The 13,316-nt window shown below is 42.1% G+C and overlaps 1 protein-coding gene across 1 annotated transcript in view; it reads right to left on the bottom strand.

The window, feature by feature from the left end:
• SHB (SH2 domain containing adaptor protein B) overlaps nucleotides 1-13,316 on the bottom strand; it is a 103,205-nt gene that overhangs the window by 46,625 nt on the left and 43,264 nt on the right. The window contains exons 3-4 of the mRNA XM_050913522.1: nucleotides 11,291-11,506; nucleotides 2,329-2,500 (exon numbers count right to left, since the gene is read on the bottom strand). Coding sequence (XP_050769479.1) covers nucleotides 2,329-2,500; nucleotides 11,291-11,506 — 388 coding nt within the window. The remainder of the gene's footprint in view (nucleotides 1-2,328; nucleotides 2,501-11,290; nucleotides 11,507-13,316) is intronic.

Below are 13,316 nucleotides of genomic sequence, written 5' to 3'. Positions count from 1 at the left end.
AAAACCTGAAGACATGCACGTCTTCCAAGATATCCTGGAAAACATAAGCACACAATGCAAACCTGAAAGCAAAATTCAAACATAATCACACACTTTGACCTTTATCAGAATCTCTTCCCAGGACTGAAAGTATCCTAATTGTGGTTTATAGAACGTTCTTCCTGATGTCCCTTACTTTCTCAATGGTCAGGTTTCAGCCACTAAGTGGCCACAGCTTCACTGAATACAGGACAGCTGCATCAGTTATATAGTAAGTATAATCAGTTGTTACAGCTCATATAATAAACAACACTACTCTGTTTCTGAATTGGTCAGAGCAAAACAAGAAGTCACCAGATCTTGTATATAAGGATGGGAGGGATTCACTTTCAATAAGACAATGGAAACAGCAGAACACATTTTCTTCTTTTCACTGAGGAAAAAGAACAAATTCATTCAATTCCCCTGGGTCCATGAGTTACTAAGTTCATAGTTAGAGATTCCATAATCACAAGCAACTAAATTTTCTTGATATATTGGTATTTCTGCCTGTTTGGGAAACTTCCTAATCTACCTATCCACTTGTCAACTTGCTTGCGTCCTTTTCTCTAGATCTTGTACTCCTTTCTACAAAAACACACTCCATTTTTGTAGAGAAAGATGGAATGGCTTGGCATGGCTGTGGAGAGGTCTCATGCTACTAAAACCTGAGCGGTTTGAATGATTATGAATAATCTAAGGTACAATAAATCTAAACTCTTTCATTTTTCTGACACATTATTATTAACTGTGCATTCATTTCAGGTTTGATCCTGCATAATGAAGAATCAAAACGAATCTCATGTGATTAACACTTGAATAATTAAAGGAAGCAAAACTAGCTCTGCAGTTTCCAGTTGTTATTATCAACTGCAGTTATATGTAACTGCAGTTATACTAAAAGAGAGAACTACACAATAATATATTTATGAGTCAAAAGTTAATTAACAGATGCTCAACTTCCTGCAGTATTTTAAATGTATTTTGGGGGGGTATGGTGGGCTGGAACTACCCAAATCTGAGGACCAAATTTCACAGTCAGATTTATAGCCTTTTAGTCATTTACCTAACAGTATCAGTGAGTGATTTCACAATAGTGGTTGCTATTTCCTCTGTTGGAGATAAGTATACAATCTGTCAATGAGCAGATGGTTCAAAGGCTGAGGTTGATTAGATGGAATATGACACCATGGGGATGATATTGTTCTCTGTTTCAAGCTTAAGTTTCCAAATATTGCATGTAAAAATAGAATGTCAAAGGAAAAGGAATTTCTGGAACTACCTTCTCTCAGACACAATTGACAGAGGGGATTCTCTCGTACTGAGGATCTGAAGTGCAAAAGGATTGCTAATCCTCTCAATAGCACTACCATTGAGGAACAAAGTATTCTCACAAAGACCACACTCACATCCATGCCAAATTATGCCCTCCCTCTCTTGTGAAAATAAATTCTGCATCTAACTTAGAATGACAGTGTCTGGAATGGAACAGCCTTCAGGGATTCAAGACACAGCTTCCTCACTTTACTGTGTGAATCCATTGACTTCTTGGTGCTCACAAATATCAGTGTAACCTGTGTAAATTGCTCCACAAGAAGATTTTTCTTTCTTTGTGTAACAAGGGATTCTGGCCCCTTCTATGAGGCTGCACCTTTGGTATGATACAGGACAGTGGGTCATTCCATCATACAAGCCAGTCTGTCCGAATAGTTCAAGGAAGGGTAACAGTGAGGCAGGACAGAGGCCACTCTTGTGAATACCAGACATTCACTCCAGGGAATTCCCCCAGAACTTGAGTTTGGAGCTGACAAAACTTCCTCTAAATACCACCCTCAAGTCTGACACCACCAGAGTAGTAATAACAGTCTCTTTTCTGAAAGCTTTGTGAATGGTCTTATCAGTCTCTCCCTGGAGCAGTATTACAGCCAGATGCAAGGCATGTCTGAGGTACCAGAAACATGCTATGCAGCCACAAAGATATGGAATTTGTGCAGCTTTAAAGCACAATTTGTATATATGGGATATATACCTGTTTTTCTTAATGCAACGTAATCAACATAGTTGAAAGTGGAATAACTGCACATACTTGGCAGATAAAATTCACTGTTCCTGAGATGAGTTTCCTGTTTAACACTATTTTGTCCCCCACAAAAGTTACTTAAACTTTGCAGGATTAATAAGAATAGTTTTTTGTGGGCACTAACACAGAGGATACTGAGGAGGAGGAGCTGGACAGCAGGATCTAGGACACTTGCTGCTCCTGTAAGTGGGGAGGCAAAGAGCTAGAGAGCAATTACTGTGCTTACTTACATCTGCTTTTCCAGTTGAATAGTTGGATCTATTCTCTCTCCCAGGATCCCACAAAATTCTGGACTGCCATGTTTGATGGGTTTAAAGCCTCCTCCAGGTGCTTTTAACTGCCTGCGCTGGTCATTTGAGGGAGAAGGAGATGCTTGTCGTTTCTCACTTCCATTAAATTGGGCTGCAAGATACACAATAATTACCTCTCCAGGCAAGGTTAGCAAGGACCAAAATAGTTGTAGCACTTAGAGAGGTTTTACACTTCCCAGGGAGAATAAACATGCACCCACTAGCATTAAGATGTAGTAGTTTATCTACAAAGTTATATGTATCATGTAAAGGTGTTTCTAACTATGCAAAATACAGTCCTAAAACTCTCTTGCTTTTCCAGCAACAAAATCCACACTTTTCTAAACCTTGTTACAATAACTAGTGCTTATCTTAACATTTGATACTTTCTTCCCCAAGAGATGATGCTGTTAAACAAGTAACAGTAACAAAGATAGGCTTTCAGCTACCTGCTATAATTACAATAACAAACAAGTGAGAACATCAAGAATCACCCTTGCCTCAGTTTATGTGGAATCATCCTAACAGCTATCTGGGTGCAGATCCAGACAGCTAACACCCATCTATCCACATCAGAAATATGGGCAAGCAGCAATGAATTAAACATGTATCCACTTATCCAACACTGGCACAAAGCTTTTGTCTTGAAACAGTACGGTACAAAGAGATGAAAACGGAAAATGGCATTTGTTAGTTTTTTCTCACAAATTATGTTATTCCAAGAAAAGCAATATGACTCATTTTGCAAAGCTGTAATTTCTTAGAGCACTGCAACATCTGTAGCAAAGCACATACTAATGATGTTAGCATCCTCATTCTACACTTAACTACACTTACAGAATCTATGTATCTGTAATTTCAAAAAATTAAAGGAGAGAATATTGACAGAAAAAGTGAAAGAAGCTACTCACATCATCTTCCTGACTCTCACTGCGTTCTATGGTTTGCTTCTTCATCAAAAACTAACACTCCCAGCTGCAGATGGATTATTGTTTTAAGGTCATCTAGTTGGGACCAGGCAGAAAAAACTTCACTGTATCAGGAGGCAAACATCAAATGCGCACAAACACACACAGCGCGATCAGCTCCTCTGTGAGTTTCAACAGCAATGTCAGAGAAAATGTTACAAGGACAATTAAAGGGACTCCCTACAACAGCATGTTGTAGGTCTCATGCATTTAGAACTCAACTTATTATAACACACAGCCAGTTAGGCATATGGCTGGTAGTACTTATTGTTTTAAAGCAACACTATACAACAGGAAGACAGCTGTAATGTTCAAAAAGATAATGCATACAGAATAGAGATGTGTTGGACTTGGAAAATGTTTTGGAGCACTTTCTTGTTGTTGTTATTTTTATATGCTTTCCTCATGGGGACACTTCCAAATTCCCCCTCTACTCAGAGAAAGCAGGCACAAATTATTGCAAAAATTGGGCAAATGTATTCAGTCATATTCTGAAGTATGCATGGCAGAAATATGCTGGTTATTTCTTAAAATGGAAACTCAGATTTAACGTCATTACTGGATAATGAAAGCTGATTAGCATAACAAGGAGAAACATTGCATGTGTGTACTTGCCAGTGACATATACGAACATTTCAACTATTATTTCAACTGTAAGAAAAACACCTGGATGTAATTTGGGAACTCTGTGAAAACTGGTGAATTTAATATCAGCTTCTGACCAAGCAACATCTTTCAGACACCAAAAAATTCAGTTCACAAAACAAACATGAAACTCAGTTCTGATTGTAAACAGCAATATCTTTACAAAATGATACTTAGAAGTAGGATCTGTTCTCCAAAAATAGGACAAAGTAAAATTTCAGATGCTTTTGAATGTTTTCTCTGTCTGAAAAGCTCAAACATGTCTCTGGACTCCTGCCCTATTTCTTTTTTCTTTTTTTTTTTTTTTGTGAAGTAAATTGGTGGGAAGAAGCAGTCTGAAAGGGATATCCAGGCAGATTAAACTGACATGTGTGATACCCAGTCAGGCACCAACCGACGCAATGTTGTTATCAGGACTGAGTTTCGGCTGCTATAAATCCCCTCTTTAACCAAGGCTGCAGTATATACAGTGAAGGTTCAGAAGCTCAATTCCATGCAGCTGGGAGTGTAAAGTTTTTTATTACCATGGTACTTCTGTTTACATAGCCTTCACAGCTATGGAACTGACTGTATAACCTGACCCTTCCTCACTCTCCATGTGGCCTCTCTTCCACTGCCCTGTAGCTGGTGCCATACCCCTCTGGTGGTGGCATGCCAGAATTCCCCTGCTTCAAGTCCCCCAGGGTCCTAGGCACCAGCTTTCTGTGCAACAGCAGCTTCAGCCAGCAGAGGTGACCAAGTTTGGCATCTGCAGATCCTCCTTCAAGGAGTCCATGATCAGTGCTAAAAACTACTACCAGATGGGCCTCTTCATAACAGAGGCCCTCTTCATAACAGAGGGCCACTTATTTTGTAAAGCAATACTAAGATGGGCTCTACAGCCTTCACCTGCATTTCCTTTACCCAAAGGTTTGCTATGCCCACATGACAGCCTGGAAAGGCCTGATTTCTCACACACTCGAATGGGAGCCAGTGTCAGCTTGACATTCCTGAATGGGCTCTTCAGTGTTGCTATCTGCTTTTCCAGCCAGACTTGCGTATCAGAAAGCTACTTTGTTCCTGTTACTTTGCCAGCCTCAGCTCTTCTGCGCAAACCAGTTTGCCCAGCTGAGCAGGAGGTCTAACAAGATCTGCCCACTTCCCATAAAAGCTGTCAAAAACACGTTTCAGCTTCAGCTTACAGCCTCCAATGAAAGAAAACCAAATTTGTTTGTGAAAGAACTCAAGCTGCAGACAGTCAAAATGCTGCACTCCAGCTCTTGCTACACATCTTTTAGCACTGCAGTTAACAGCAGAAGTCCCTGGGGAAGGCTATACATAGCTTGCTCCACAATGTCAGCATGATACCAGCCCCAGCCCCATGCTTAGGAGCCACAGTGCAGACACACTCCCCTCAACATGAGGAAACTTCACAGCTTGTTGCACACTTTCAGTCTGGCACATCTCAAACTCCAGGCTGGAGATAAACAGGTTTCATCCATGCTTCAGCAATAAATCTTGAAATCATGGCAGAAAAACAAATGTTTTCTGTAAAAGACTTGCATGAGTAATTAACTTCATGATAATTCTAGTGTTGCTTGCTGTTTTGGTTTGTTTCCTAGGTCTATCACCTGACAAATCAAAAACATTTGCTGCATAAGTCTCTTTGTGTCTGCAATTCACATTGCAAATGTCTGTTGTTCCCTTCAGATGAACTTCTCAAAATAGGAAGTTTAGCAGAAGGTCCCTTCAGGTTCACAGCCTCCACAACTCCAAGTAGTTGGGGCATGGTAGTTGTGGGCCTGTAAAGCGGGACTTGCCCACTGCTAGAATTTCTAATACCACTTAGACCAACATTGTGCTCTTCAGAGAAATCCACCTCAGCTAAGAACTGAAAAAAACCCCACCTGGTCTAGTTATATTAGCTAGCTACATTACAGAACCACAGTACACAATAAGTCAGAAAAGCACTTCACACATCTCAGCAGAGGGTCAATACTTCTCCACTGCAAACTTTCCACTGTTTCAAACTTAGAAGTTGGACCTCTTCTTTCCTTGTTTTAAACATTTATAATTCCTAGGAGTTACATTAAGTATAGAGACACCAGATGAGACAGCAGCTTGAATCTATGCTTGCAGCCAATCCTTGCACATTCCTTTGTGATAAATAGCCAGGTACCTAAGACATACTAAGTTATAATGAATGACACATGCAATCAAAGAAATCTAATTAATCTCCAAAAATGTTTACTCTCTTAGCATTTTAAGACAGAACTCTGCATGCTGAACCCATAAGGAATTCAACCATATCATAATACTTTTTCATTAAACTTCTTTTTAGTCTGTTACTTTCGTAAAGCAATATTTTGTGTGCTTTCATAAGAGTTAATTACATAATGCTTAAAAGAATATTTACACATAGGCCAATCATAAATCTCATATTGAATGGATTGTGCCTTACAGTTACATGTAGACAAACTAAAAACTACAGATGAAGAAAATAATGGACAAAACTAAGATTCTTTTTTTTAAAATCAACACTCAAAAAAACTATTTCAGAATTTACCTGATAAAGACCAAAAAAGTGTGCATGAAGGTGATTACAGAGCTCAAAGACTTAACAAACACCAAACGAGTTGTGCACAAAAAGGTATGCAGTAGAAACTAATAAGTCTGTTCTCTGGATTCAATGAATTAAAAATCAGCTATTTCATGTAATACGCATAATACATGAAGAATAAGGTGTAAGATTTCCATATGCACACATACAACTCTTAAGACAATAACTTTTAAAAGTAACAATCCCAATTATGTGGCTGCTGTATTACTAATGGAGAAATCTGTAAAGTGTGATCTCACTGCAGACAGACGTGTAGTGGTCCCACAGTTTGTATCTCAGTGTTGCTAAACAATGAAGTTTCTAGTTTAGGTATTTTACATACTTTGAAAGAAAAATTACTTCTGGGTAGCACACAATCACCATCCTTGTGTGGGAAGCTCACAATAACTCTGATATTACTCTTAGCCTTTGGAAAATTATCAAAACTAGTATGTAAGGAAAAACTCAACTCACAGAATCCCTGTGCTACACTAAACCACAGGAACAAGCTGCAGAGAGATAAATAGCCCTAAAGAATTGCACCTTTGAAGACTTGTGTCACCTGCTCAAGCATTTGTTCCTCCTCGCTCTTTTATGCAGTCCAAGAGCTTTACTTATCCTTTCACCTTGAAACAAAATATTCTTTGCTCAGAAGTAGCTCTAACCCCAAACTGTCCAAGAACACATGCAAGAATGGCTGAACATGCCTCCAGCCAAGGAAACACTGGACAGGTTGGCAAAAAATAACTGGAAGCCTTTCAGCTAACATAGTCAGCAAGAATTAACTGTTCAGCTTCCTTGCAGGAGCTCTTCAACAGCAATCTGTAGTCACCAGACATTCCCATAGCATCTGGCCTAGCCCAGAGGGCTAGAAGGATAGGGATGAATGAGGAAGCACACCATCCTTCTTCCTTGTGGGCAGAAATGCACACACAGCTAATAGGAGAGTGTCTTGGGTGATAGGGAGCAGGTGTCTGAAGGTGGGAGAAGAAAAATCCCAAGGAGGTGTAAGAAGGTAACAGAGTGGGACCAAGTGTCAGGCAGGAGGATGAATAAGAGAGTCTAGACATAGATGCAGTACTGTGGGACAAAAGAAAGGCGAAAAGAAGACCACAAATGAAAGAAAGATGAGCAAGAAGCAGACATGGTAGCAGAGGGAAAATGGTGGAAAACCCTCCAGAATCTGGAATGGAGAATAGAGAAATTCCCTGCAAAACAATGCAGAGAGCAGCCTAAGACCCACTGCAAATCCACTGCTTGTGGCTCTGCACAGCCCCTACATGTGCTGTGGTTAGCTTGTGGATCCTTCCAGGTAGTAAACACCCTACCTCTACAACACAGTTACTGTGGACCATGCTGTTGTGTAGTAAAATTCACCTGTCAGGAGATGGAGACTGCATATATGCTTTAGGCAAAGACAGCATTGCTGCCATCATAGGGACAGATGAAAAGGCATGGAAATATCTACTGAACTGGGGCAGACACAAATGCCATAGCATAAACCCAAAGCAAAAGGCTTTACACACATACGCCAGACTGATATTCAGCATCTGCAAAACAGCCATTGTGGCACTGGAAACCTAGTAATACACGTCTCTGTTGATTAGCCTATCTTGACACACAATGGATATCCCAAATCATAGCCAGGATCTCACAGCCAGGCAGTCTCCCAGCACAAGTCTTGCAAGCATTTTAATCGGTCCAGCAAAGGGGGATGAGTGAGCCCAGGCAAGCCTGAACCAAAGCCTGTTTCCACCAGGCAGAACTCAGCAGCAGAACTGTATATCCTACTAGAAGCCACACAAGCAGGTTAGACTTTTGTGTTGGAGTTCATGCGCTTTAGCAAAAGAGACTACTTTACCTGCACAGCATCCAGCAGAACTGGATGCTGGTTTAGATCCAGGCTCAAAAGAACTATCAGCATGTGCTTAATGGGAAAGTGACTGAGCCTGGAACTCCGCAAGATTGTTAACAGCTCACGTGCTAGAGTATACCATGCTGCTAGGAAGTAGAAATCAGTTTTCTCTAACCTCCTCTTCTGTTCCATAGGAGCCCAACAAGAGGAAAGGGGATGCTGAGCAACAGGTTTCTTTTTAAGCAGCTGCTTCAGGTTCATCCATGTGTCTCTTGCTCCCACCCACATCTCACAGGATGGATACTGCAGACATCAGCTTGGCTTGGAAACAAACCCAAATCAACCACAACCTAAAGATGTAAGAACAAATGAAGCAGAGAGGCAGAATCACTCTCACAACAGATTGCCATTGCTCTACTCCACTGTGCTAGAAGAGAAACACAATTCTGTCACCCACATCCGCCTACCTATTAGGGGATCAGGTCAGAAACACCCAGGAAGGGTATTGTCACAACAGCTCTGTTTATAGAACAGTAGCCCTGTATAGCTGTGGAGAGAACTCACTTCTCATTTCTGTAGTGTGGCATTATCATGGCACACAGAATTGCAAAATCATAGAATAATTCAGGTGGAAAGGGACCGTGGGAGGTGTCTAGTCCAATCTGCTCAAGGCAGGGTCTGCTATGTGATCAGATCAGGTTGTTCAGAACTTTATCCAGTCATCCCTTCACATAGGATGAAAAAAATCTAAAGATGGAGACTGCAAGAGCTCCCTGGACAATTGGTTCCAATGCTTGACTGTCCTTAAAAAGAAAAAAAATTTTCCCCATATCGAGTTAGAACCTCTCCTGATTCAACTTATGTCTCATCTTCCCATCACACACCTGCTCATTTGTGAAGAACCTGGCTCCATCTTCCTGAAGATCCCCTCAGAGGCACTGGAAAGTTGCTATTACATCCCCCCAAACCTTTCTCTTCTCCAGGCTAAGCAAGCCCAGTCCTCTCAGCGTCTCCTCCCAAGTCATGTGCAGTTTCCTGTCATTTTGGTGGCTCTCTGCTGACATCAACATTTATCAACAACCTTCTTGCATCTGAATACTGGACACAGCATTACACGTTGTCCAAGAAACGTGAAGTAAAGAGGAAAAATGACTTTTCTTGATCTACTGGCTATGCTCCTGTTCACACAGGCCAGGCTGCTGGTAGCCTTCATCACTGCTGGGGAGCACTGCTAGCCACATTTAGTCCACTTTCCCCCAGGACTCCTTAAGACCCTTCCAGCAAAGCTGTAACCCAGCAAGTCAGCCAGTCGTTGGTTCATATCATTACAGGGGGTTAGTCTGCTCCAGATGCAGGTCTTTGCGTTTGTCCTGGTTGGATTTTGTAAGCTTATTGTCAGCCCATTTCTCCAGCCTGTCCAGGTCCCTCTGAATGGCAGCTCTGCACACATACACCCTCCCCTGCATTTCATATCATTCCAGACTTGATGAGTGCATTTCCTCTCCTCCTCCTCTGCGTTACTGATAAAGATGCTAAACAGGAAGGGTTCCAGAAAAGATCCCCTGAGGAATCACACTTGTAACCAGACTCCAGGAAGAGTATGAATCACTAAGCACTACCCTGTGAGGTGAATGACCCTGACAGGTTTTCACTCATCTAGTAGTCCACTCATCTAGGCTACAGCATTCCAAACCAGGTAACACAGCTGATGCCACAGCACAACATGCTGAAGGCTAAAGTCAACATAGATGACACCTACTTCTCTCCTTCCACTAACAGAGCCAGTAGTTCCAACACAGAAAGCAAACAGGTTTGTCAAGCAGGATTTACCCAGGGTAAATGCACACTGACTACTAATCATTGCTCTTAGGCTTCTTCCATGCTCCCTCCCAGAGCCACATCTCTTCTCTTCCTTCCTCAACCCCACAATCATCACCACACACAAGTCTCCTTTCCAAGGTTTCTGCCAAGCTGACTCCTAAAAAGGAAGGGGAACAACCCTGCTCCTAGACACAGCTTTTCACTAGAACATGCCATTGCGGGGAAAATCATAGAGCGCATATGACTCTAGCACCCCACAAGAGAATCCAGGAACATGGTCAGACCAACTGCTACAGCTGGGCTTTGCTGGGCACACAGAGGCTCGAAGAAAGAAAAAGTCTTGGCCTTTAGAATCACATTGTCACTAAATGAAGCCCCTCTCAGCCATTTCCGCAAAGCAACAAAAGGGAAAAAAGAAGAGCAGTGTAATCAACACCAAGCACAGACATTCACAGACAGAAAACAGTTTGTGTCAGATCTCCCTGACTGACAAGTTCTGATGTGGGAGAACTTCAGCAGTTCAAAAGGATTAATCCAAAACCAAGTTCTACATATCCCTAGAAATGCTTGCAATTATAATGAAAATACTCCAAATACCAAGAAACTCATCACTGAGTAGAAGCATGTTACTGCATGCGTGTTACACAGCTATTTTTTGTCCTGCCCCTTTAAGAACTGGCCCACAATTTAAGGACCTTGCAAAGCAACTCCCTCATTATAGAGCCACTCAACAACAAACACTATCTACATCACTTCCATTAAAAGGGGGTAGGGGCAAGGAGTGGGAGAAACAGAAGTTTTACTAATATGAACCAAGCACTTGACAACAGGTCAGCTGAAGCACCAAACAAAAAGTGCAATGTTGCACTTTTCTGCAGCAGGTAAAGATTTGAGACTACCCACATTTGCTTTTCAGAGATTTCTCCACACACCCCCCCACACCAAAAGAGCAGAAATACTTGAATTCTCCCAAAGGCAAGTATATATGCGATGAGAGTGAGAGAGAATTTCCTGGTTGGGATCTAGGAATCCTACCTGCCAGAGCTGGGATGGTGACTTTGTTCCACTCCCATGGCTGATCATACTCATCTGCAGGCCTGTCATCATCCTGTGGCAATTTGCTTTCTCGTAAATGGTGACTCACCACGCTTTCAGAATCAGAGTCCACACCACTGCCTTCTGGTTCATAGGGTGTGTCATAGAGCTGCATGTTTTTCTGACTGGACTTCATGCCTTCCTGCTTCTGAAACTCTGTTGGCAAGAAAGAAAATTGCGTCAGCATCACTACTAACCATGACTTATTATGGTCAATAATTTTAGAGCATTCAAACTTCCATCCATTCCTTAATAGCCACATAATTATACACATGGCAAGCTTGTACAAGACTTCTAAATTCTACCTCTACATTTGGTAACTGGCTGAAAGCAAAAGTTTGCTCCAGCTAGCAACCACAGCACAAACAGTCTCATGCCTCCATCAACATTCCCCAGCTTGCACAGAGTCAGATTACAGGAAGCACACAATCCCTGTCAGCCTATATAAAGCACACTTACAAGCAACTGTACATAAATCCCCAAGAACACTGAAATTTGTGTATGCAGTTAACTCTTCAAGAGGAGATTCGTTCAGAAGCACAATACAAAGATATGAAGATCACAAAAAATAAATCCCACAGTATAATTATATATGCTGATAAAAAAAATTCTCTGCAGTTACCTCTACAGAATATCAGCAGAAAATGAGGACTAGAGTAAGAACACTAAACAAAAGCATTGGTAACTAGAGCTTAGATTGCATTGTATTAAGGAATATGTATTTCTTTAAATTAACACTGACCTTATCAAAAAATAAACATGTTGAAGCTTCACAGAAAGGAACAGTGTACTGCCCTCCTGAATACAGCAAACCAAAAACTGGGCTTTGTTAGGAGGAGCACAGCAAGCAAATCAAGGGGCAAGCTGTCATGCCTTCACCCTTGGCCCCAAGGAGGCTACACCCACCAACATGTGGGTCCTACTGTGTCCAGGCTGCACACTCCCTACAAGGAATGTGCAAGGAGCAAGCTAGTTCATAAAACTAGAAAGGAGCCAGTGCAGAGCTACCAAGATAGCAGGGTCCTGGGGCCTATGATAAGGAGAGATGGTTTCGGTTAGTATGATGGGGGGAAAGCTGAGGGGCATGTAAGAGCAGCTCTCAGCTGCCTGAAGGGCAGTCAGAGCCAAACTCTTCTCGGGCAGGGTCAGAAGATGCAATAAGGAGAAACAGACACAAGATGTAGCTTGAGAGATCCAAGTGGGACACTGGGGGAACGTTCTTCCCCTGGTGTCTAGTGCAGCCCTAGGATAGGTCACCAGGTAGGTCGTGGCAGGTGTCACCATTCTTTGGAGTTTGCAGAGCCTTGGCTAGACAAAGCCAGGTCACTCCATCTACTGATACAAAACTGGATGGAGTGGGTGATAGACCAGGTGGCTGTGCTGCCATTCAGAGGGACCTGGAGATGCTGGAAAACTGCAGGCTAACTGGCTGGAAAGCAGTTCAGCAGAGAAGGACTTCGGGGTCCTATACAACAGCAAGTTGAACGTAAGCCAGCAGTGCACCCTCATGGTAAAGAGGGCCAATACTAACCTGGGCTGCATTAGGAGGAGTGTTGAAAGCAGGTCAAGGGAAGTGATTCTTCCCCTCTACTCAGCACTGGTGAAGCCACGTCTGGCCTGCTGGGTCCAGTTCTCACCTCCCCAGTGCAAGAAAGACATAGAAATACTGGAGGAAAACCAGCAAAGGGCCATGAAGCCGATAATGGGACTGGAGCATTTTTCATATGAGAGGCTGAGAGAGCTGGGACTGGTCAGCCTGGAGAAGATAAGTTTCAGTGGAGACCTTATCAATGCATATAAATATCTGACGGAAGAGAGTGAAGATGGAGCCAGACTTTTTTTGGCAGTGCCCAGTGACAGGACAAGAGGCAACAGGCACAAATCAAAATACATGAAATTCCATCTGAACACAAGAAAACATCTTTTTACTGTGATAATGGTCAAACATTGAAACAGGTTGCCGGGA

The sequence above is a fragment of the Gymnogyps californianus genome, chromosome Z (assembly GCF_018139145.2).
Source record: "Gymnogyps californianus isolate 813 chromosome Z, ASM1813914v2, whole genome shotgun sequence".
NCBI lineage: Eukaryota > Metazoa > Chordata > Aves > Accipitriformes > Cathartidae > Gymnogyps > Gymnogyps californianus.
The sequence above is the reverse complement of the archived record's forward strand: the minus strand, read 5'-3'. Positions and strand labels throughout refer to the sequence as shown.